Source organism: Amblyomma americanum, chromosome 10 (assembly GCF_052857255.1).
Source record: "Amblyomma americanum isolate KBUSLIRL-KWMA chromosome 10, ASM5285725v1, whole genome shotgun sequence".
In the NCBI taxonomy this organism is placed as follows: Eukaryota; Metazoa; Arthropoda; class Arachnida; order Ixodida; family Ixodidae; genus Amblyomma; species Amblyomma americanum.
The window spans coordinates 60,029,943-60,056,012 of record NC_135506.1 but is presented as its reverse complement, the minus strand read 5'-3'; the positions used below and the strand labels follow the sequence as shown (position 1 = coordinate 60,056,012).

The following is a 26,070-nucleotide window of genomic DNA, read 5'->3' as shown; positions in this document are numbered from 1 at the left end:
TGGTCATGAGTCACTGTGCATTCAAAGTGACACAATGTCCCGAACATCAATCATAAAATCTGCAGTTACTTGAGCCTTCCCAGCGACTTCGAACCTTTGCATTCCATGCTACCCTTAAAAAGATATGAAGAAAGCCAACACTCACCGGAGCCAAGGAAAGCATGGGGAATGTTTTTTGACTTCTCCAGTTTCGGAGGGCTGATTTGTGGGAAATATTTATGGGTGAAATGAGGAGGTTTGGATCTCACCTGTGGCATGTGGTTGTTATTCTTCTACCTTCTAATGAATTACTCTTCAGCCATAAATAGTAATTACGCTATTCTTCTCGCACTTCACTTATCAGCATCCTAGAATTAGAAAAAAAAATAACATTCCCGTATGCTTCCCTTCGATTCTGTGACTGTTGGCTTCTTTCATATGAATGTCATAACGAACCCCTGATTTACTTTCCCTTGTCTTCTCCAGCCTTAATATGTTAAGGAGCGTGCGCTTAGCGATAGCTGTAATAATAATAATAATAATAATAATAATAATAATAATAATAATAATAATAATAATAATAATAATAATAATATTAATAATAATAATAATAATAGTAGTAGTAGTAGTAGTAGTAGTAGTAGTAGTAGTAGTAATAATAATAACAACGTTTTTATTGCAACATCTTGTGGTACGTACAGACTAGGGCCTGTCAAAGCCAAGAGGAGGCTTGCAGGATTAGGTCCGGCAGCATCGGCAGAGAAAGTAGCAGCAATAAAATATGGAAATGTACATACACTGAAATACAACCTGCAGAAAGTATACAGTAAAGAAGAAAAACCACTGTATAAATGACGTGCTCTCTGCATCGTTTTGTCTTAAAACATTGATTTTAACATCCGTTTCAAGGTCGTTTTAGAAGTAGAGGACAATGTATGATCAGGAAGACTATTAAATATTGTAGAAACATACAACTCGTCTGGCTTAGCAGTATCTGGTTGAGTATTTAAGAACAACGTAGCGCGGACCTTTACGTAGGGTTCTGGTAGGAACTGATTTATTCTTGAAGGCAGGATTCCAAAAGTGTCGGAGGACAACTGTTTGCTTATATAAACTTTTGAAGGACAGAAGAGCAAGAAAACAAGAAAATTAAGGAAGTTTACTTCAGGGGAGAAGGAATGTTCATAGGCGGTACTTTTCAACATGCTTTCTAGAAGAGCATCTACACGATCTTGCCACCTTTGCGAACATTGCGCAAAAACTGTGATGCCACATATTATAACACCGTATGCAAATGCGTGCATGATTGTCTTTTTTACAGATACAGGAAGGAAAGATTTCATTGTAAACAATAGTTATGCGGTGCTACGTAATATACGTAATTGTAAACAATGGTCATGCGGTGCTACGTAATCTACGTAATTCCACTCTAGTAGTAGCTTCAATAGTGCATTCTAGACCATAAGCAGCCAACTTCTATAGGTAGCAAGGGTGGTCAAAAGGGCTACATGGTAGTTCATATTTGGAAAAAAAAAACAGCGCACCTTAAGACACGGACAGAGGGAAATATAACGATACAGATATTTTAGTAGAGCATAAAATGTTGATATTCATGTCACCAGTCAAACAGAATCGGCCCACGGTACTCTAATGCTCGTCAAGCTCAATAAGAAACTGTCAAAGGCTGGAGGAGGGCGGTCGATAAAGAGATAACAGATGCACAGAAAGAGGCTTTTTACAGACTTTGAGTATTATAAGACTCAGCATGCTCAGAATATGCATCTACAGGAGAAGCAGAACAGTTGTCATTCACAAAAACAGCAATACCGCCGCCACTACGCTTGTTTCGTGTAATATAATGGGCAGAAAATCCTTTGAAAGTGACTGTATCAAGGCAAGGCTGAGAAACATTGATCTCAGTTACTACAAACACGTCAACATAGCCAACTGCAGATTGAGCTATAAACTTACTTATCCCAATATCTACGCAAACTTCGAATGTTAACGCTCACAACCGTGAAATAATTATCCGAGTTGTATGCAGATTCTGTTTTAAATGAAATAAAATCGCGTAGTTCGCAGAATGAAAACGGCATAGTGGTTAAACAATGTTTTCCAGGTCTTCTTGTTTACCGATTTGAACAAGAAACGATTTTCCGTTCTTTTTATGTTTCCTTCACCCAGCAAAACTAACCCTCTGCCTTTGGCTTAGTCCTTGCTTTAAAAAAAGAGGTCATGGTTAGCTTCAGTCAAGTTATCATCGAAAAAGATCTTTAGAAAGGATTCATCTTCACGTAGCTTCCTCAGCTGACAAGCGTCAAACCATTTTTGCTTCCAGGCTGCTGAAGTGAAGCGCACAAGGACCACTGGTGTACAGTGAATTTTGGCTTTCAAGCGAATTGCAGCCGCGATGTCGTCAGATGGAAACCCGGCCAATTCCAGTTTAGATGTCATTTGCATGAGTGTTTGTGCTACGTTTTCACCGTTGTTCTCAGGCAAACCATGAATATCAAGATTCATTCTTCTGCTGTATTGTTCGATTTTATTTTGATTTTCCTTTAGTTTTTGTATCAAACCTGTCTGAGTCAACACAGTTCCTTTCAAAGCTTCCAGTTGAGCACCCGTAGATAGTTGAAGTAATTCACTATCCTGCTGCTGTTTCAAAATGGAATCGTACTTCTCGGCTAGAAACGACAATGATCCTTCGAGCTCCCGAACTGATTTAGCGACCGCCGTGAATTCTTCCTGCACCAGTAGGAGAGAATCAACTTTCTTATGAAGAACCGGCAGCGATTACAGACTTTTCCTGATTTCTCTAAACTGATCCAACAATGAGGACTCCGACACACAGTTTTCATCAGTAGACTCAGGATTGCTATTGAGTCTCTTTTTGTTAATTCGGCAAGTTTTGCAAACCCAAACTTTTCTCTGGCTTGACCCATGGTAGTAAACGTATTAGTGGCTATACCAGAGCACGACTGTCCGAGATGATATGAAAATTGGCACTCTGCACAATACATAAATTTTCCATCAGAAGGAAGAGGATTTTGACAAGCAATGCAATTATCATGATTTGCCATTGAGCACAGCAAAAACTAGAAGCTCTAAAAAAAGAAAAAAATTAGGCAACTAGCTCTGAAACCTGGCAACGAAACTAACAACAGTCCGTGAAGCTGTTCATCAAAGGAAGCCTTGCTAAAACAAACACAACCAGCGTCGCTCACCAGAAGAATAGGAGGAGATTCGGACACCCTCCGCAACCCTCGTTGAAGCCGCCAGCATGTGCTGACGCCTCGCAGAAAGCAGCCAGTAGAGACTACTATGATGAGTAGCGGGGCGAGGCAGGCAGGGGTAGTTTCCTGTTTAAATTCATTGTAGCAATAGTGCTTAAGGACAACTGTACCAATGAATAAGGATTTGAATTTTTGGAGCCCTAGTTCACAGAAGATATTTTCAGCTGACGAAATGGGTATGTTATAAGGAACGTTTTTAAGAATACTCTTTAAAATGCTATCGATCCTGCATATCCATCGATCCGAGCAAAAGGCAAAGATGGTAATACCGTATCTTAACACGCTGTACGCCAAAGCATGAACAATCGTTTTTTTACAGATAAAGGCACAAAACTTTTGATATTAAACAACCATGCCACTGACCTCAATTTAGAACAATCAATAGATGAAAGGGGATGCCATGTTAAGCTACCCTCGAAAGACAGTCCTATTTACTTAACACGTTTCACATATTCAATAGATGAATATTTACAAGAAACACAGTTTGAAATATGTAAGTAAATAGGAATGTTAATAACCGTGGTCTTTAGTGGAGAACGAAAACAGACGAGCTGTGTTTTTTGGGCGTTGGTAGCAATTCCATTGGCAGCAAACCAGCGCATTGCATTGTAAATATCATTTTGCAAAAACCAGAGGCCACTTTGTAGGATAGATGCTTTGTCAGCGACGCTGTGCCATCAGCATATTGGAACACTAAACATATGAAAGTAGCCAAAGGAAAATCATTCACAAAATTATTAAACAACAATGGAGACAAAATTGGCCCCCGAGGTACACCTGCAGTCAGCCGCAATACAAATGAAAACGCCCTTATCACCGGTAGCGACCACTTGATAACGATTACTGAGGTAGTCTTCGAAAATTTGGTAAAAAGGCCCTAGGAATCCAGACAAATACAGCTTGCTTAACAAGATTTGATGGTTCAGGGAGTCAAATGCTTTCGCTACATCTAAAAAGAGAGCACACGATGAAAAAAATAATATTCGTGTCCCTGACACACAACGTTGGAGACCTGTCAAAAAAGCTGCTACAACGACAGCATGACAAGTCGCATGCCCATCGCACTGGCAATATCGTTTTGCAATAGCAACAAATTTTTTTATTCATTAATCGCACTAGCCACAGCGCCTGTTTGGCATTACAGTGGGAGGGGTGGTGGTGTTACATTATAATCATATGACATAGTGGCAGGAAAACAAGAAAATATATTAGTAGAAAATACATGGCAGCATAAGTTTTTATAAATACAAGCAAAAAATGACAGCCTGCGGTAAACGATTCATTACATTTTGTTGAAACGGCTTCCTGGGACAACTTATTATATTCATTTATTGTTTTTGGAAAAAATGGTATTTTTAGTCAATCAGTTCTGCATTTAATTTTTTTACTTCGACAATGTGGTCTCTTCTTGCAGATGTACAGTCTGGCGGAAACCCATCCTAACGACTGCTGCGCTGCTGACACACTGAAATTTCTGCTCTAAGTGTTAAAAACAAAATGGACAGCCAAGTTCTGGACCTTTTCTAATTTAGAAATATCATTATAAGGTTTAGTGTCTCATACTGTGTGCGCGTACTCTTGCGTGCACAGTATAAGCAGGTGTATACGAAAATATATGCATACAATATAAAGAAATACATTAAAAAATAGCGTTAATTGTAATATTGGATCATACAGGGAAAGGAAACCGAACACATTCCATTTCAAGGCTCAATTTTATACCTCTTTGCAAGAGCCGAGCTTGCGCGTCATTTTCGGCTTATATGAATTGTATTGACATAGCAGACAGCTGGAAGCAAAAAATGTAGAGTGTTTTCAGAACAGAATTCTTAGTAGCTCAAGTGTGCCCCGCCCGGTGACACGTTCGGCGGTCTTTGTTTGTCTCGGCTCAGCGCTCCCGCAACTACAGGTCCTCTTCGGGCCGCTCTCTCTTGATTTCATCAATGTGAGCTCGACGTGCAGAATCTTAGCAAGCCTGCACTCTCTGGTGCCCATATCTGCACTCTCTGGCAGCACTTTCTGGTGCCCTTATCTGCACTCTCTGGTGCCCATATCTGTACTCTCTGGATGCACTCTCTGGTGCCCATATCTGCACTCTCTGGTGTCCTTATCTGCACTCTCCGGCTGCACTGTCTGGCTGCACTCTCTGGTGCCGATATGCATTGTGTGTTTCGTGTTCTGCGATGCTGAGCGAAGGTTAGCTTTTGAAGCGAAAGCTTCACTACGCTACCTCGTAACGATTTCGCGGGGCTTGCGGTTTTGACCTTCAAGTGAGCCATAGGTCAAGCACCTTACGGCGTGGTTCGGGTGTCCACAGATACATGTGGGGCAGTTACTGCGCCATTTCCTTTCTTCAAAACTAGTTTTAAAATCCAATCTTAAATTTCCTTCGAAAGCAGAGGAAAGGCGCATATCTGGCTCTCTGGGACTCTGGACACCTCAGTCGCGCTTTAACCTACGTGGCGGTAGTGACAGATGTGCGCTGCATGCATTCGAATTCAAAACGTTGCAGCAGGAACGCGGCAATGAAGCTATAGGCTATTGGCGTTCGTTGTGTTCATTGGCGTTAGCGTTGACAACGCTCTAGACTCCGGTGATTTTGACGAAACGAAGGCGCATAACTGGCTCCTAGGGCGGTGGATCCCTGAATCGCGCTTTGAGGTACGTGGCGGTCGGGAGAGAGAGAGATGAGGGCTGCATGCATTAGCGCCGACAACGTTGTCGCAGACACGCACCACTCTAGCAATAAGCCATAATCTTCATTGGGCGACCAACCTCTCAAGATCAACCATTAACTTAACCGCCCCCTGGCAGGGTGGTCGCGTTGCCTATTCGGTGTGCGGAACGCACTCAACGTTAGAGGCCAAGGCATCTATACTTACCCGATGCACCACAGCTTTCGCTGTCTAACTAGGTTCAGCAGTAGTTGAACCGCAGATAATTTGTTCCTTGGGGTTCGTACCTAACGTTGTCTCCGAATGGTAGAGTGGCTGGTAGCGGCGAAATTTCGGACCCCAGGATGGTAGTTAAGCCTCAAAGTACTTGTTGTACTGCTTGCCATTTGTTCTCCTATTCTCCTTCGCGACAACTGAGGAGCTCTGTGGTTTTTAGTTGAGGTGCTGGATTCTCGTGGCCAAGGGTACAGGTAGTATGGTAGTCGTTGTAAGGTGTACGAACGGAAAATTCGAAAAAAATTCATGTGGATTAGCCCAGCTAATCCAGGATATACAAAGCGAAATATGTCGGTGTTCACTGTGTTCATCGGCGTTCGCGTTGACAATGCTCTAGACGGCGATGGCTTTGAGGAAAGGAAGGGCGCATAACTGGCTCCCTGGATATGCGGACGCCTCATTCGTGCCTTGATACATATGGCGATGGTGTGGAGATGTGGCCTGAATGCATTAGCGCTGACAGCGTTGTGGCTGACATGCGATACTGCAGCAATAGCTGGGGCGCAGCGTTCATGTGGTGATGAATCTCTCGCGATCAACCATTAACTGCATGCCACCTGCCAAGGTGGCAGGGAGGGCGCCCTGCCTATCCAGTGTGCGGAATGCAATCAAAGCAGGCTTTTCCAGTTGGACACCAACGCCACGCACATTAATGCGAGATTGAGGTCTCCATTGACCCACGGAGCCGCTTGTGCGCCTTTCTTTTCGTGAAAATGAACGGCCTTTGCAAAGTTGTCAACCCCAAGAAACTCTATGAACGCCATCGGCTAACTTGTTTTGTTTTGGTTTTCGAGGAAAGGAAATGGCACAGTAACCGTCTCACATATTTTGGTGTACACTAGAACCGCGCCGTAAAGGAAGGAATAAAGGAGGGAGGGAAAGGAAGAAAGAGAAAACTGAAAATTGAAAGTTGGATTTTGAGGAAAGGCGCGGCGCTGCGGAGCTGCGGAGCACCTGTGGCTCGGTGCTACTAGTGGCGCATGCGCAGTAGTGACTAGGGTTGGTTGGTTGGTTTTTGGGGGAAAGGAAATGGCGCAGTATCTGTCTCATATATCGTTGGACACCTGAACCGCGCCGTAAGAGAAGGGATAAAGGAGGGAGTGGAAGAAGAAAGGAAGAAAAGGTGCCGTAGTGGAGGGCTCCGGAATAATTTCGACCACCTGGGGATCTTTAACGTGCACTGACATCGCACAGCACACGGGCGCCTTAGCGTTTTTCCTCCATAAAAACGCAGCCGCCGTGGTCGGGTTCGAACCCGGGAACTCCAGATCAGTAGTCGAGCGCCCTAACCACTGAGCCACCGCGGCGGGGCAAGTGACTAGGGAGCGAGAGAGAATTATCCGCGGTGAGGCGCGCGTTGTGACGTCATGTGCCTCCTCGGAGCACCGCCACGATGAAGTCGCAAGTTCGCGGCCAGTAAAGCTTTCTTTCGCTTTGAAACGAACACTGACACGGTACACCCGTCTACTAAGGCGTGACCAGGATGCTGCGCTCCCAATGTTCGACGGCTAGCACGGAACTTAGAAAGGCGGTTTCCTTTTTTTTGAGCACTACCGAAAAGGGGCTATGCATAATAATAATTATAATAATATTCATAATAATATAAATAATATTAGTTGGTTTTTGGGGAACGAAATGGCACAGTATCTGTCTGATATATTGTTGGACGCCTTAACCGCGCCGTAAGGGAAGGGATAAAAGAGGGAGTGAAAGAAGAAAGGAAGAGGTGCCGTAGTGGAGGACTCCGGAATAATTTCGACCACTTGGAGATCTTTAACGTGCACTGACATTGAACAGAACACGGGCGCCTTAGCGTTTTTCCTCCATAAAAACGCAGCCGCCGCGGTCGGCTTCGAACCCGGGAACTCCGGATTACTAGCCGAGCACTCTAACCACTGAGTCACCGCGGCGGGTGGCTATGCATTCGTTGTTGTTTTGTGCACAAAAAAGTGAATCAGGAGTGCCAGAGCTTCGTCTGCGGCTTTAGGCTCGGTTTTCAAGGTCAAGCAGGCTTCAGACAAAGTGGCAGGATGCCCACAACCCATTGCTCACAACAGGTTGCCCCCAACTACGGTGGGCCACCTGCAACAATCAAGCATGTTTCAGTCAAACATCGGCGAAATCGCTGAGTTGGGTCTTAGTGCTTGCGCACTAAAGCTTTCCGTAGACTGCCGGGTGAACTCGTATTAGTGCCTCAAAACAAGGACAGCTACGTCGGGTCACTAACAGCCCGGTCACTCCGGTTCGACCTCGAGCCATTTTCTCTCAATGAATATCTCATTCACTCTCTTGTTCGCACTTGGAAGTGCGACAGTAAGAGAGTAGATATGTGATGCGTAAGCGATATTTTGTGCCCTTCATTTATCTTTCCACTAACACCAATAAACCATTAATATGGTTGGCGCTGTTGGGAGGCATTGACTTAGAGTAACGGTAAGAACAGGGCCGGAAGTGAATCTGATTTGAAACGTTTAATCCGATTTAAAGAAGGGAAATCGGCCACACAGGACAATAATTCGATGTTTCTAAGAATGCTCGGAACGTGTAGATCGAGTTCCTGTGGTAAAAAAAACGAGTTCGTTACTCTTCAGTGCACCTTTAAGTGCTGTGAAGAGTTCCTTCCCTGTTTCCGTATAGACAAGAGGGCACGTGTGATATTTGAGGTCTTTCCTTTTGTTTCTTTGACTGGCTGATAATTTAACATGCGCACCACATTCAGAGCTGCAAGTGTGGCTGTAAACGATGCCTCAAATAGTAGTCTAGAGAAACTATTCACAGCTGCCACTTGATCGCCCCTATCCCTTGCGCCAGAGTTACCTGAGCGCATTTGGATAACATTCCTATTGACTAAGAGGTGAAAGAGAAGGTGCTAATTTCAGACGTACTGCGTTGTGTCAGAAACAGAGTGGATTCAAAGAGAAGGCAAGCATAACAGGAGGCGGCAGAAAATTAGGCTGGCAGATGAGATTAAGAAGTTTGCGGGAATATGGTGGGCGCAGCTTGCCAGCTGGCAAGGACAGGGTTAATTGGAAAGACATGGGAGGGGCCTTTGCCCTGCAGTGGGCGTAGTCAGGCTGATCATGATGATGATGAAGTTGTGTCTGCTTATTACCCTGAAGCACGGAGTAAGACAGACAGAAGTGCTGACTCTGCTGATAATAAGGGACCGATTTTGCTACATTAGAGAAATCTTGGTGGGGCATCTGATAATAATATTAATTGGTTATTGGGGAAAGCAAATGGCGCAGTATCTGTCTCATATGTCGTTGGACACCTTAACCGCGCCGTAAGAGAAGGAGTAAGGGAGGGAGTGAAAGAATAAAGGAAGAAATAGGTGCCGTAGTGGTGGGCTCCGAAATAATTTCGACCACCTGGGGATCTTTAACGTGCACTGACATCTCACAGCACACGGGCACCTTTGTGTTTTTCCTCCATAAAAACCGGGGAACTCCGGATCAGTAGCCGAGCGCCCTCGCTGAGCCACCGCGGCGGGTTCAAGGGGCATCTGATAGGATTTGGTTTTGGCGCTGGTAGAGTGCTCCCTCCGCGCCACCGCTCCGTTGAGTCTGAGATCCGTTGCAGTGAAAACTTTCTACCCTTTACTCAGCGAGCGTATGCAAGCGCCGGGGCATTCGTCGCGGTTGTCATCTGCTTCGTGGTGCTATTGCGCCGGTCGGATATATTGCAGTGTGCGTGAGTCGGCTCTTCTTTCTTTCTCCTTGCCATGCAGGAGAACACATATGTCTATAGCTGAAAAATTGCACACCAAATCCGGGTGTTCAGCTGTATACAACTGCTGTCACACCTCAATGTGTCACAGCTTACGGACAGAGAGAAAGTGTCCGCTGCCACAAAGCTGTCTTTACACTACGACTGTCACAGATCGAGCGCAGCTGCTCGGCGGTGGAATTAAGATTAGAGCGCCGGACCGCACCTGCCGATCCCACGTGGGGCCCACATCGAAGCCGCCCCCAGCGTCTGTAGCCCCACTGTCGTGGAAAGGAAGCATGGCTCAAGTGGTGGACTACGCCGTCTTCTCGCTGCTGACTGGTGCCAGTCTGGGCGTGGGACTCTACTTCTCCATCCGCAGGAAGAAGGCAGCCTCGGGGCAGACCACGGATGAGCTCTTCCTCGGGAGCAAGTCGCTGCAGACGCTCCCTTTGGCTGCGTCTGTGCTAGCTACCGTGGGCTCCGCTACCGGCGTCGTCGGAATGCCGGCCCACATGTACGCCTACGGACTCCACCTGGGCTGGCTTTGCTTGTCCAACGTAATCTTGATCCCATTCGCTGTCAGCGTCGTCGTGCCGGTCTTGTACCGGCTGAACATCACGTCGGTATTTCAGGTTGGTGGAACTCTTAGCATTTTCGGCCTAAAAGCAGCCACAAACTATTCCTTTCGGACGCTGCTGTTGGAACCCACAGCGCAACTTAGTTTTTTAAATGGGAAAAAAGGTTTTTACCTGCCTAATCTGTATTAATACGAATAAAATAACGTAGTAGAAAATTTCACAATAACATGAATCACTTAAACGGGGTGTTAAATTGCAATGGGGCTATGAAAAGAAGTACGAATATAACGTTCATGAGCAGACTACTTTTACTTCTTAGTAAAGCTTGAAAAGGTTCGGAACGCAGCTGCACTTAGAAATCAACTCAGGAAAAACAAATAATATGCGTATGAGAGATGTTTGAGGAATGTTCAATACTTTCATGATAGTACACTGTTCCGTGTCATATTCCTTCAGATTGTACTTTGTATACTTGAAGAGAAATAGTTAGGCATATCGGTACCACTGACAGGTTCTTCATGTTAACTTAGCGCTGTATGCACAAATATCTGATTTCAGCTCGTGGAAAGCCTTTTCCGGTGTACTCGACAAATGCTGCTTCGGCGGCCAGTATCGGAAGGTTTCATGATGTGACTGGCAGTGTCATGCGGCTTCCAGGCACATGGTCATAGCTATAATCGTGAGCTGCCTGCTGACAGTCAAACCATTCTTGCATGTTCATCACCATTACGCTTGGAATATCGGATATGTATCGTTTATAAAGTATATAGTAGCTGTATCTTACTTGTGTTCACCTATGGGGCAGAAACATAGAGGATAAAGAAAAAGGTGCAACATGAGGACAACGCAGCGAGGCTATTGAAAGGAAAATAATATGTGTAACGTTAAGAGACAGGAAGAGGGCAGAGTGGGTAGAGAACAAAGGCGGGTTAATGACATCTCATTCAAAATCAAGAGAAGGAAATGCGCTTGATCAGTGTGTATAGCTGAAAGACAAGATTACAGATTGTCTTTAAGGTTAACGGAGTGGATTCCAAGAGAAGGCAAGCGTAGCAGGGAGCGACAGAAGGTTAGGTGAGCAACTGGGATAATGAACTTTGCGGGGAAAAGGTCGCCGAAGCTGGAACAGAACAGTGTTAATTGGACAGATATGGGAGAGAGCTTTGTCGTGCAGTGGACGTAGCTAGTCTGGCGTTGATGATGATACTGATTGTGCTCTATTTTACGGCGGCCTGTTTTTTCTTCGTTTCTAAGTGACATGTGAAATTGCGATACGAGGCGTCCGTATGAACATTATAGAGTGGCCCGACATCATTGTCTGCGCACATAGAAAAACTACCAACTACAGCCGAACAGGCTCCGTTGCTTGCCCAGTTCATGCACGTTTATTTTATGAGATGGATCCGAAGAGTGCAACCACGATTGAGAAAAAGAGGAGGCAGCGCTCTTTCAACACACACACACACACACACACACACACACACACACACACACACACACACACACACACACACACACACACACACACACACACACACACACACACACACACACACACACACACACACACACACACACACACACACACACACACACACACACACACACACACACACACACACACACACACACACACACACACACACACACACACACACACACACACACACACACACACACACACACACACACACACACACACACACACACACACACACACACACACACACACACACACACACACACACACACACACACACACACACACACACACACACACACACACACACACACACACACACACACACACACACACACACACACACACACACACACACACACACACACACACACACACACACACACACACACACACACACACACACACACACACACACACACACACACACACACACACACACACACACACACACACACACACACACACACACACACACACACACACACACACACACACACACACACACACACACACACACACACACACACACACACACACACACACACACACACACACACACACACACACACACACACACACACACACACACACACACACACACACACACACACACACACACACACACACACACACACACACACACACACACACACACACACACACACACACACACACACACACACACACACACACACACACACACACACACACACACACACACACACACACACACACACACACACACACACACACACACACACACACACACACACACACACACACACACACACACACACACACACACACACACACACACACACACACACACACACACACACACACACACACACACACACACACACACACACACACACACACACACACACACACACACACACACACACACACACACACACACACACACACACACACACACACACACACACACACACACACACACACACACACACACACACACACACACACACACACACACACACACACACACACACACACACACACACACACACACACACACACACACACACACACACACACACACACACACACACACACACACACACACACACACACACACACACACACACACACACACACACACACACACACACACACACACACACACACACACACACACACACACACACACACACACACACACACACACACACACACACACACACACACACACACACACACACACACACACACACACACACACACACACACACACACACACACACACACACACACACACACACACACACACACACACACACACACACACACACACACACACACACACACACACACACACACACACACACACACACACACACACACACACACACACACACACACACACACACACACACACACACACACACACACACACACACACACACACACACACACACACACACACACACACACACACACACACACACACACACACACACACACACACACACACACACACACACACACACACACACACACACACACACACACACACACACACACACACACACACACACACACACACACACAGAAATTCTTTACAAGCGAAGTACTTGTTTATGAACGCAATTTTTTCGCATGTCGAATGACTACATCATAACAATCAATATATCCGCAGATCCCTCCGTGCGGAGCTTGTAGGTTTCTGCTTTTTATTGTCATAAAAGCCCCTCATTGGTTCTTATGGCAGTCTGAACCACTCGGTGTGAGTGCAGGAAGATATTTAAATTCAAGATTTTTCTACGCATCGGAAGACTAGACTATTGTGACCAATATGTTCATAACAGTATCTTAGAATGATCCACAGTTGTGCCACAATTAAAAGTAATGTTCCAGAAGGCTGGACTTTAATTAAAGCGCGGGTTTCCCTTCTTTGAAGGACTACATATGTGTCGACCACAGAGTCTGTTTCATTTTTGTTTGGATAAGCCTAGTCTTCAGAAGTGCTTTGCCCATTTATCACGCCTTCGTTGCAGCTTATCTCACAAACGCGGCCCATACGAGAATAGCTTGCACAAAACCAGTAAGCGCCCAGCACTAGGGCCCGGAAGTGACTGCTGGGGCGCTCCATTGCCTGGATGTTAGCGCATAGGACCGTTTGTCCGATGTACACTATTCCAGAACGGAGTGGTATCGTAAAGGCCATCGGCTGTGCAACAAGTTGCTTGCGTGCCTCTTGTCGTACAGTATTTTTTACGGGTGATGTCCGGTAGTGCAAAGGAAGAGCGCAAAAAGCTTGCAGTTGGGAAATAACATGGCAGGCGCATTATATCTCTGAAATATTCGTCATGGCTACAAGCCATATCCCTCTAATACTGCACCAAGTCAAGCCTTTCTCTTTCTTCTTTCGTTCCAGCAAGGGATATGTATCATCCTGGTGTGGGTGATTGGCGAGACCACGGGTTCCCGAGCACATGTCGCCTCGGCCCACTCATGTCTGTCCATGCGTGGTGTCTGCTTCAAGGTCCAAACGTCCAGTGTTGGAACCTTGACGGCGTCTGGACGGGGGCTCGATAGAACTTTGGTTCCCACATCCCCTAGACCACTTCGAAAACAGCGCGAAAAAGACGCGGACTCAAGAGAACAGACGTGCACACGAGCGCCGATCGATACGTAATACATTCGCTCCAAAACAGAGTTAATGCCTTCAAATGCTTTCCAGGCAAAAAATATCTTCAGGGAAGACAGCGAATCCACCTTCTTTATCGGCTAACAAAATGCATAGTGAATGTTGCTTGAGATATGAGACTCTGCGGCTTACAGGAATGTTACATTTCGAACGCTCACAGCGTTTCACAGCGTAAGTGTTTTCTGATACACGTACCTCCTCCTCAGTTTCCGTGGCAAGGCGGGAAGGATGACGGACCATAGCTACCAGTTCTGGAGGCGTTATCTTCGGTGGAACAGCGAATTTAGGTCCCAGTTCCAGCACACTGCCCACATCATGCGGAACCCCATCTCTGCAGTGGACGGCACTCGCAGCTGTGCTTTTGAGTTGTATGCACTCTGGGTTTTCGCGTCTAACTTAGTACGCGTGTGAACGAGTGGGATGTGCATGCGGCACTACCGGCAGGAATGAACGGCTCAACCGGCTAGTCATATCGGTGCCAGAGGGACATGCCTGTAAATTAAGTGGTCCTGTCTCACGGGAAGATGAAGCTCCCACCGGAAGTGTGAAAGCACCAGTACGCGCTTATGGTCACCACGGAGCTTGGTAGCTGCAGAATGTGATTTTTCACACTATTTCAGAGATTTAACGTCGCTTAAACCTCAAGCGGATTTGGACGATCTAGGCTCGCCATAAGCCGGCTGTCTTTACTTGCTCTTTATGAGTCCATAAATTGTTATGCGTTTTCTAGCCCCATGTGTCCAGTTTAAGCTAATTAGGGCTCGTCCGTAGCATTTTTTCAGTCTGCTGAGAGATGGCAGAACCGGTACTAAATGAACTTTTTGGTACCAGCTTCGAGAAAAAATGTGTTCGTTAGGAGGATAATATGAAATATATTTAAGTGTGACTGAATTTCTCTATCCCGGTGTAGTTGTACTATGTCTCTCGAGCGCCATAAGTCCAGCTGTCTGGTGCAAAAATTTTGAAATTTTGAAATTTTTAATACACTGTTATGGAAATATTGAAGGTAATGTCCACCATTCTGGTATGTAGCAAAATCTTTCCTTTAAAGTATCTCTATCGATCGCATCGAACAGTTAAGACTGCCTTGGAAAACCAATGGGGAACATTTTTGGCGACCACAATAACGGGGAATAGAAAAAAAAATACAGGACTGCAATCGGGTGATCTTCGGATACGTTGATTGTTATAGTGAAATGTTACATTATATGAAAAAATTGCGTTCATAAACGGTTTCCCGCTCAAAAATGCTTTTGTCCAGAATTGCTGGGTATGGTGTGTGCATCAGCAGGACTATGATTGTTGAAACACAGTGTCAAGCCAGGCACATAGCAAAAATAGCGAATTTTTATAGTATTTCTATGGACGTGTTTCTCTCATGACGCTCCGGTGTTTACGGCTGTGAATGAAGTGCTGCTTTTTGAAGCCCATTTGGGAAGAGAAAGATGCATCCTCTTTATTCACTTGACGGCTCTTCCCTATCTTTGGACGCGCAAGCGTGACCTATTTAACTTCCAAACTATTTCCCACGTTTATACAAAACCTCTGGTAAACAGTGCATACAGCTTCAGCCGCTCATACTTTAGTTACTGCAGCGGTTGCTCAAAGACCCGCGCAGAATAAAAGTAGCGCTAATGTTTATATTTCCGGACTTTCTATGACACCGTTGAAGACAGGTATTAATTATATTTCTAACATAAGCGATACATTAGAATGAGAGCTTGCTTGCTTGGCCATTTCTGTTCCAGTATGTCCGGATGCGCTACAACACGGTCATTTCTGTGATAGCTGCGATCACATACATTATGTTGTCGGTAAGTGCACATTGTTTTCGGCTAGCGTGCAGAGAGCGCGACAAGTGCTATCGAATGCACTGATGCATTATTCTTATTGTCGGCGTTCTTATTGTCGGCTTAATAATGTGTTTTTGATTTCGCAGCAAATGGTTGGAGGAATAGCTATTTACGCATCATCAGTGGCTGTGTCGACAGGTAAGCTGGCGCCACTCGGATTTTTTATAACTTTATCAACTTCTCTACAGTACACTACAAAGTGCCACTTCATTTGTGAGTTTTCATATGTAACCGAGGCATCTAATTCCAGCCCCGACAGTTGCTTACCAGATAGACCGACCGGATCACCGCACGCGTCGGGAGAAATAATGGTGCCCTTCCTGCACTGAAGTGGATTACGCGATTTATACGAAAGTCCTGTTCTGGCACTCATGTCTGCTATGTGAAGCCGAAAAAAAAGAAATATTTTATTGCAATAGAGCTGACAAGAAAATGAGGCTTGAACCGGTTTTTTTTAGCGCATTTCCGTATATAGCCTTCGGAGATATATCAGCGATGACCTGCTTTCTCACGTCACTTTGAGCGGTGTTACCATGTACAATAAAACCGATGTAACGCTCTGTATTCCAATCACTGTGAGCGGCAATTGCCACGAGGAATTTAATTTAATGTAATAATAATCATGTTTATGCGGCAAGCATGTAGTATATTATAAGAAGTGTGGAAGCAAAAAATATCCATTGACAGCTTGACAGCCCCCCCCCCCCCCCATTTCGGCTGTTATTGCAAATGCTCGCATTGTTTTTTTTTCCATCGAATGCCCTCATAAAGAACTACACGGAAAAACGATTTTAACTACCTGTTTACTATGTTTGACCACTGTTCTGCCGTTTTTAGAGACTGAGAAATCATGTCGGTACGTACAATGTCATCAATATTCGTGCCTGCCGATTAGTAATTACTCGCTTGATTGCAATCTTCTGAACCTTATGGAATTTCCGCCGGAATTTTTTATATTCACACTGCGCAAAATGCTTTTTGTGTTTCACGCTAAGCAAATGTTGCCATTTGAAAGCAACATTTAAAATGCAAAAGGAGAAATAAAATTGATGCATGAACGGAAACTAAGGTTAGCTGCAACAATAAAAATGCAAAAGCAAGCGCGTGTGCAAGTGCAGTCTTGCACTTCTGCACACCAAGTTTAAGAAGAAAACGTAAAATGGCTTAATATGGAAACAAGGACTTATTGTAGGTTACTTCAATGATGAATGGCGATGAAAAAATCTACCATTGCAGTGTTCTATGGTTTCAATATTTCCAATAGTGGAACTATTGTAAATAAGGGTAGTATTTTCATGGGATAAAGCGACAGAAGATACTGTGGGTGCAGCATCCACACTTACTTGCATAGGAATTTTTTGCAATTCGTAGAAGGTCGAATTCAATATATCTGAATATAAATGCATGATTGTGGCCTGTAACCAGGAAACACGCCCAGACTGTGTTAAGAATATTAATCTTAATAGTCGGTCATGCTACAAGTACCCCGTCGCAAATAAATGTTTAAGACCTTTTTTAGTCTTTACATAAGTTAAAAAGCTTAAAGTTCAATGTCATGATTGGGTACCTCCGCAAAAATGTTTACTGGCCTAGCACTATGAGCGACAGTGTGAAGCCGGCGTGTGAAGAGCCAATTCCAGTGAAGCTTTTGCCCTCCAGAAGCCCATGCGGAGGGAAAATCAGTCAAAGACAAAATAAAATAGTGATCAATGTAAAAGCGAAATTCACAACCAATACTGCTAACGCCAGTCCTTTTTTTTTACCTCCACTAGCACACACTACATATATTCATCTGCGAGCGGAGCATGTATCTTCCACATGGGATTCTAGCTTCATCGCCGTAGTAAGTGAATTTGAACCTGTGTCCGGTTCATCTTGGGTAGCTATCACCGGTGAGCTATCCTTAAAGTCTATTCTCAACCTTTCACTACTTTCTACCCTGCGTCAGGATCCACGTTTCTGTCTTTTTCATAAAATACACTGTCACAACCCCTTTTCAGAGCCATTTACGTAAAGGCCACCATCCTTAATCCAGCCTGAAATCGACTAGATTCAGAAAGTTGGTGTTCCTTTCTGCAGGACAGCCACTTGTCCAGATTGATTCCTACATAATACTTTCCATGAGAAGAATCCTGTCCCAAAGCACCCAGATTTATAATCGATTATGAGCGTTCTAAAACAAATTTCTTGACGCTGTTATAATACGAATGAACTTCATTCATTGCTTTCACCTTGCTAACAATTCAAATGATTTTCTTTTGGGGTTTTCTTTTCACTTTTGTAATTCATTTGTTTTCTACCTCCCGTTTAAAAAAAATATTCTCATGTTTCGCAGCACCATTTGAATTTTGTCTCGTGCTTTTTTTGGTTGTTTTAATCACGTGCCTGTGCAACCTCTCAGTGATAAAGTCCTGAGGGTAAATTTTATGAAAAAAATATGCTTCAGCCGCGCTGCAAAAACGTCAACTCGCACACTCGTCTAAAAGAATCTACCCATCAACTGAAAACTTTCATGCAGAGCAAAAAACTTTTCATGCTGCGTAATATTCTCCTCTTCCTTTTCCATGATGAAAACAAGGACATGGTAGCATTATCCAACCGACATTGCTAATTACAAGACATAGCTAAATAAAAGTGAACTCACTTAATAAAACAATAGCAATATAAAAGAAACGGGGTATGAATGCACTACCAACTCAGTTTGTTAATCGAAAGACCATTGCTGATCACCACAGGAATACGCTGAAGCCAAAAGCGGTTCTTTAGAAAAATAAGCTCAGTTGGTGTTTGGAGTTTGTCTAGAATCCTGTATTTTGTTCCCGCTTTATTGCGCTATAGTTGGCTTTTACTCAGCTAAGTCTTGAGCGACCAAATAGCTCAAATCAAATTCTTCATACTATTTGTCTAGAATCCTGTATTTTGTTCCCGCTTTATTGCGCTATAGTTGGCTTTTACTCAGCTAAGTCTTGAGCGACCAAATAGCTCAAATCAAATTCTTCATACTATTTGTCTAGAATCCTGTATTTTGTTCCCGCTTTATTGCGCTATAGTTGGCTTTTACTCAGCTAAGTCTTGAGCGACCAAATAGCTCAAATCAAATTCTTCATACTATTTACTCCAATGTGACATTTGATCACTGCAATTTTGTGCGCAGAATAAAAGCCCTCTTCGTGCAAAACTGTCACTCGTGCCATCTAACCGACGATGTATGGAAGAACGACGGTTTGTTCCAGTTAGAAAGAATGAAAAATAATTTCGACCGCTTCGGATCGGTGATGAAAGAAAATGGTGAAAAGTATTGTGTATCTTTGAAGAGAAAAGCTGCAAGATGAACTTAGTGTATTAGAGATCGTAAAACAGTCTTAAGGCGGTAACAAATCAAGTTAACTGAAAGTCGCCGACTTTAGCCGAATACAACTTAGAAATTGCAGAGACAAAAGCCTTTCAAAGCGGATCTGCAATGCCATGACCGACCAAGGCGAGAGCCCTGTACAAAAACGTATTTAGTTCAAAACATTATTGCTGCTGCCACATTTTTGATCAAGGTGGCATTTTTGTCTGTCATTGATGTGAAAGTAAGGCACCAGCGACAGACAACGTTATTATTGGAGACACTTCAGCTGATTCCGCCGTATGTAGTTGACCGCCAAGCTGACATCGCGCCGGTAATCTTTAATAACAGGCAGAGCTGAAGCTGCCTTTGTGTGAATGTTTTTTTTATGTGCGTTAAAGGTAGAAAAGCCCAGCTGGCGAGGGACATGATTGCGAGCCATGCAGTTGAGGCGAGGAGATGCGCAGCAGTAATCTACCTCCGCCACTTCGAAACTCAGTGAGGGCTGTTACCTGGGGATAGCAGATTGGGAGCGCTGGTTCATTTCAAAGTTACCCGAAGCTTGCAGTTTTGAAAATTTTGTTGTGAGGGATAGAAGCCATGGCAAAACCTTGATCACACGTGCTTAATTCTATCCATTGATTAAGTGGTAGGAAAACTTTCGCAGCGATGGCGTAGGGGTAGAACATCTGAAATAGCGTGCAAAGAGGACCACCAAGGTTCGATGCCAGTTGCCGCCAAAATTCTAAACAGGATAAAAAGAAAATCGGTGTCCATGAAACTGAATAATCAGGCTTAGGATGTGGCCTGATCATGGAAAACAATGCCGATGCCGCATCCGCTCGCCGGAAGAGGGTTTGGCCACCCTGGTGTAGCATTTGGCTACCATCCATTATATTATGTGTTTCTCCGAAGATGAACAATAATTTTTTTAAAATAGGTTTTGTTAGGCATGAAAGCGGCTTTCGCGGCCCAATAATACTTGCGTTAGGGGACATCAGAAAAGAGGCGATTAATGTAATGTTTGGTTTGGTTTATGCCGGTTTAACGTCCCAAAGCGACTCAGGCTATGCGGGACGCCGTAGTGAAGGGCTTCGGAAATTTCGACCATCCAGAGTTCTTTAACGTGCCCTTAACATCGCATAGTACACAGGCCTCTAGCATTTCGCCTCCGTCAAAACTCGACCCCCGCGGCCGGAATCGAACCCGCGTCTTTCGGGTCAGCAGCCGAGCGCCATACCCACTCAGCCACCGCGGCGGCCGTACACGGAGAGCACGTTTGTGAGCTTAATAATAATAATAATAATAATAATAATAATAATAATAATAATAATAATAATAATAATAATAATAATAATAATAATAATAATAATAATAATAATAATAGATATTTGGGGAAAGCAAATGGCGCAGTATCTGTTTCATATATCGTTGGACACCTGAACCGTGCCGTAAGGGAAGGGATAAAGGAAGGAGTGAAAGAAGAAAGGTAGAAAGAGGTGCCGTAGTGGAGGGCTCCGGAATAATTTCGACCACCTGGGGATCTTTAACGTGCACTGACATCGCACAGCACACGGGCGCCTTAGCGTTTTGCCTCCATAAAAACGGGGCCGCCGCGGTCGGGTTCGAACCTGGGACTTATGATTGAGCTTTTCCGTTAGGCCGATCGTGTGAGGGTGATAAGTCGTGGCGAATTTGCGCCGACAGGAGAACGAACGAACAATTCCGTCATTATCTCAGGAGAGGCAGCAACGGCCGCGGTCGGTAAGCTATTGACGGGGGGAGCCATGGTTAAGTAGAACGTCGTGCAGAATGAAGCCAGCAAGGTCACTAGCGCAGCAGGTCGGGAGGGCGCACGCGACCGCTTACCGCGAGTTGTAATCGATGGCGACGGCGGTCCATTTCTTCCCCGATGCAGATATCAGAAAGGGCCCAAGAACGTCAAGGTCAACACGAGAAAACGGCTCGGTTGGGACGGCAACCAACTGCAAGTGGTCGGCGGTACATAATAATAATAATAATAATAATAATAATAATAATAATAATAATAATAATAATAATAATAATAATAATAATAATAATAATAATAATAATAATAATAATAATAATAATAATAATAATTGGTTTTGGGGAAAGGAAATGGCGCAGTATCTGTCTCATTTTCTCAGTTTCTGTTTGCATTTTGGTATTCTTGCTGAATTTGTGATCTCTTCCTGTAATCCACTCCTGCTTGGGCCTCACGGCCTGCAGTATGTCATAAATAAAATAAAATAAAATAAAATAAAAATTACATCGTTGGACACGTGAACCGCGCCGTAAGGGAAGAGATAAAGGAGGGAGTGAAAGAAGAGAGGAAGAAAGAGGTGCCGTAGCGGCCAGGCCAAATGAAACGCCGGCGAAAGCGGGCGTACGTGCGTGCGACACCGAGATGACCAGCTGTCGGAGCATCATGAAGGTGTCCGAGGAACGCAGAACGCAGGTGTCGGCGGAACAACAAGAGGTCAGCACCATCAGGTCTCATACTGCGGCGGTATAGCGTGCTATGGCAAGGGAAGGGCAGGGTCAGGACGGTCGGTGTTGAGACAGTCGATGAGAGAGCGTAGGATTCGGTCCATGCGCTTTTCGTCGGAAATGTTGGAGATGTCAACAGGCGTCGGTCACATTGTGTAGATGAACGACTACTGACGGGATGACGGAACAGGCAGAATTCATCTTTATTGAAGCCTGTCGGATTTGTGGACGACGGAAAGACATATTAGAGTGTAGGGAAAGGTGAGGGTCCTTGAGGGAAGAGAGCCAACACAAAGCGTGATAGCCGTTAACAACAATGAAAGATCGGCCAAAAAAGGGCGGAATTTCGGAATGCCCTGTACTAGCGCCAAGCACTCCCGCTTTGTGATGAAATAAATCTGCTGCTTGGAAGAAAGGTGAATGCTTGCATAGGCAACCACGCGTAGTGGCCGCGGTGCCGCTGACCAAGCATGGCACCAATGCCCTGACCACTGGCAGCTATGCGAAGTTCCGAAGGGGTGGATGGGTCGAAGTGGGTTAAGACAGGCGGCTCGCTGAACGCAGGAATGAGGCTTAAGAAAGAGTCAGCGTGCAATGGACCTCAATAAAAGGAAACGTCTTTCAGAAGACTGGTGAGAGGGCGGGCGACTTGCGTAAATTCGAGGACGAATCGGCGAAAGTAAGAACACAAGCCGATGAAACTGCGCACGTCACTGGACGAACCTGGAGTGCGGAAGGCACTGACGGCGCGAAATTTGCCGGGATCGGGCTGAACGCCAGTAGGTTTAACCAAGTGGCCTAGGACTTTAAGTTCGCAGCGACCAAAACGACATTTGCTTAAGTTCAGCTCCGGTGCGGCGAAAGTCGAAGGAGGAGGCTTTCGCACGTAGGCGAGTAAACAATCACGTCGTCCAAGTACGGTAGACAAATCGTCAACGTAAAGCCACCTAGCGGCGAGTCGATCATGCATTCAAATTTTTGATGTGCGTTACATAGGGCAAAAAAGCATTGCTTGAAAGTGGGAGAGACCGCCGGGGCTGACCAAAGCAGTTTTCTCATGGTCCTGTTCGTCGACAGAGATTTTGTTTGTCTGTCACCACTTTGTCAAGGTTGGCGTCAAATGAGTAACTAACATGCCCAAGCTGCTGTCCTAACGAAGATTTGCCAGTAGCAGCTACGAAGGTTGATGACGGAAAGTAGCGGGCTCTGTGTAAAGAATCCAGGCTATAATCAATTCACGGAAGACGATCGACATCCTGTGATCTTGTCCAGAAGCCGATAATCTACACAAAGCGACATATTAACGAGCACGAGAGGGGATGAAAGGGGCTGGTCGAAGGTTCAATAACGTCGTTAGCCAACATATTTTCGACCTCCTGCTGGTTTACTTGGTGCTCAGAAAGAGATACACGGTACACTGGAGGTCGCCGGTGTGAGACCTGTCAGTCACAACGAACGCTTGATCCAGTGGACGGCTATTAAAGTAAAAGAAAAATATCACTGTAGGACATCAAAAGGTGGTGACAATCTTGCGCAACCATCGAAGAAATAGTACTTGGACCGGGGATGTGTGACTCAGGGGCTTGTGGGACGTCAGAAGGCGGGGCAGATATTAGGGCAGAAACGATGCAGTCGGTCAGAGGTGACAAATCAGTATGCGAAATCTTTAGGGGAGAACTTGGGTCGATAGGAAGGTAGGTGCTATCCTGGTTGACACGCATGACGAGGTGTGGGAGGACGACACTATCTATGGTAGAGAACAACATCGGTAACAGCGCAAGCGACTTCGTCGCCGCAGGGAGGTAGACAGCAAAGGCAGGGGGCAGGCGAACGACCTCCGAGGAGCAATGTCGGGTTGAGCTGGAGAGGGCTTAGAGCAGAGGGGCAGCTCCAGTCGAAGAAGGCCGCTGTAGAAGTCGGTAAGCGCAGAGCGGGCTGTTAAAAAGCCAATACCGAGGATCATAGTGTGAGGGCACTGGTTTAGAACGGTGAACATAACCGGGATGTGATGACTGGCAGCGCTGACTCCAGCGGTACCGATTCCAGTTACGACAGCAGTACCCTACATATATTTATTGACTATTTGTATACATTGGCGTTCCAGTGTGATGACGACGCTGCTTCTTGTGTTATGATTTCTCGTGTGTAAAAAGTTAATTGCCTGTTTATTGTATCTATTCTGTTCCTTAATTTCGAATTTTGTTTCTGTGAAATGTTTGATGTCCAACTTTCTCGGGGAGAAATTTTGAATATTGAAAAGTTGTAATGTATAAAAATATACAAGGTAATTGTTCGTTCTCCGTATGTGTAGCAAAATCTCTCCTTTGAAGTTTTTCAATCGCTTTCATCGAACATTTCAGACGGCCATAGAAAACTAATGAGGAACTCTTTTGACGATAGCAATAACGTTAACAGTGAAAGATGCGAGCCTGCCGTAGACAGGGCTGCAGATAAATTGATTCTTATTGTGAAATTTTATAATATATGAAAACATTGCATTCATAAACTCTTCCTCGCTCAAAAAATACTTTTGTTCATAAATCCTAGGTACGTTTGCACTGCTGTGTCACCGTCATGTAGATGGTCGGCGAACTCTGTCAAGTCCTTTTTTGAGGCTTTTTGTCCACTGTCCTCAACAACAATGTCTGTAGATGTCGATTTTGAAATAAATCATTTTGGAAAACATTTGTAAATAAAATTAAAACATTCATCGCTAGAAGGCGCTAGGGTTTTGCATTCACACGGCCGATACGAGCGCCCAACAGTGTAGCCCATGCAGCCGTTGGTGATAGACGAAATCAGGAGCCCGTCAAAAACGCAGCTGGTCCTATTCACGCACACCTCTTCAGAAATCACCCCGTTCAGAGGAAACAGCTATGAGGGATAATCCGCTACGACAGATGTCAGCACTGGAATTTCATGCAGAGATATAAGCGTGGATAGTGCTTTCGTGTACAACTAATCAAGTGGCCTTCCATCGACAAACAGGAGGTTTTTGGTTTTTCGTTCCAGTGTTCAACGTTTCGGCGACATGGTGCTCGGTCGCCGTTGGGCTGACAGCAACAGGATACACAGCAGTGGTGAATATGCGAAGGTTATACAAGGATAAAATTGAAATTCTTCACCGGTGCTCATTAGTTCGACTGGCGCTAACTTTTATCGTGAAGGCATCGTAAGGCCTAGAAGGCACCATAAGGACATATCACTTTTCTTCGACAAGCACAGATGTGTTATGTAAACGAACATATGTGCGTTAATTACACGCAAATCAACTAATCACACCGACAACGCGTGATGCTTTAGTTGTGTGGGAGAAGCTCGGCATTTTTATTTCATTGTGCCTCGAATCATCAACTGATCATACTGCAGAGCTTGTTAAACTCTATTCGGGCTGATAGAGGCACTTTTTTTTTTGGTGGGGGGCAGGGGTGGGGACTTCCACTTAATGCCCCTTCGGGCTGAAAACGTTCGATGCATCATTGGTGCAGTGCGAAACTATCTTTTCTATGTGGTCTGAACGACCCTCAATTTGTTCGGGATGACAAAATGGCCAAAAAATACTATAAGTGGTTTTTGACCGTTCAGGCATACAAAGTTCATCATCAAAAAGAAGCAGTAAATCATCCGCAGAAAATGAAATTCGCCGAAAATATACCGAAAACTTTCTGATACAAACATTTAAAAAATTTGACGTAGGCAAGGCAGCAAT

At 44.8% G+C, this 26,070-nt stretch overlaps 1 protein-coding gene across 1 annotated transcript in view; it reads left to right on the top strand.

Moving 5' to 3' along the window:
• Window positions 1-10,118: 10,118 nt before the first annotated feature.
• The window catches only part of LOC144106980 (sodium-coupled monocarboxylate transporter 1-like), a 38,223-nt gene continuing 22,271 nt past the window's right edge, over window positions 10,119-26,070 (top strand). The window contains exons 1-4 of the mRNA XM_077639951.1: window positions 10,119-10,566; window positions 16,415-16,480; window positions 16,606-16,657; window positions 25,374-25,441. Coding sequence (XP_077496077.1) covers window positions 10,231-10,566; window positions 16,415-16,480; window positions 16,606-16,657; window positions 25,374-25,441 — 522 coding nt within the window. The 5' untranslated portion in view covers window positions 10,119-10,230. The remainder of the gene's footprint in view (window positions 10,567-16,414; window positions 16,481-16,605; window positions 16,658-25,373; window positions 25,442-26,070) is intronic.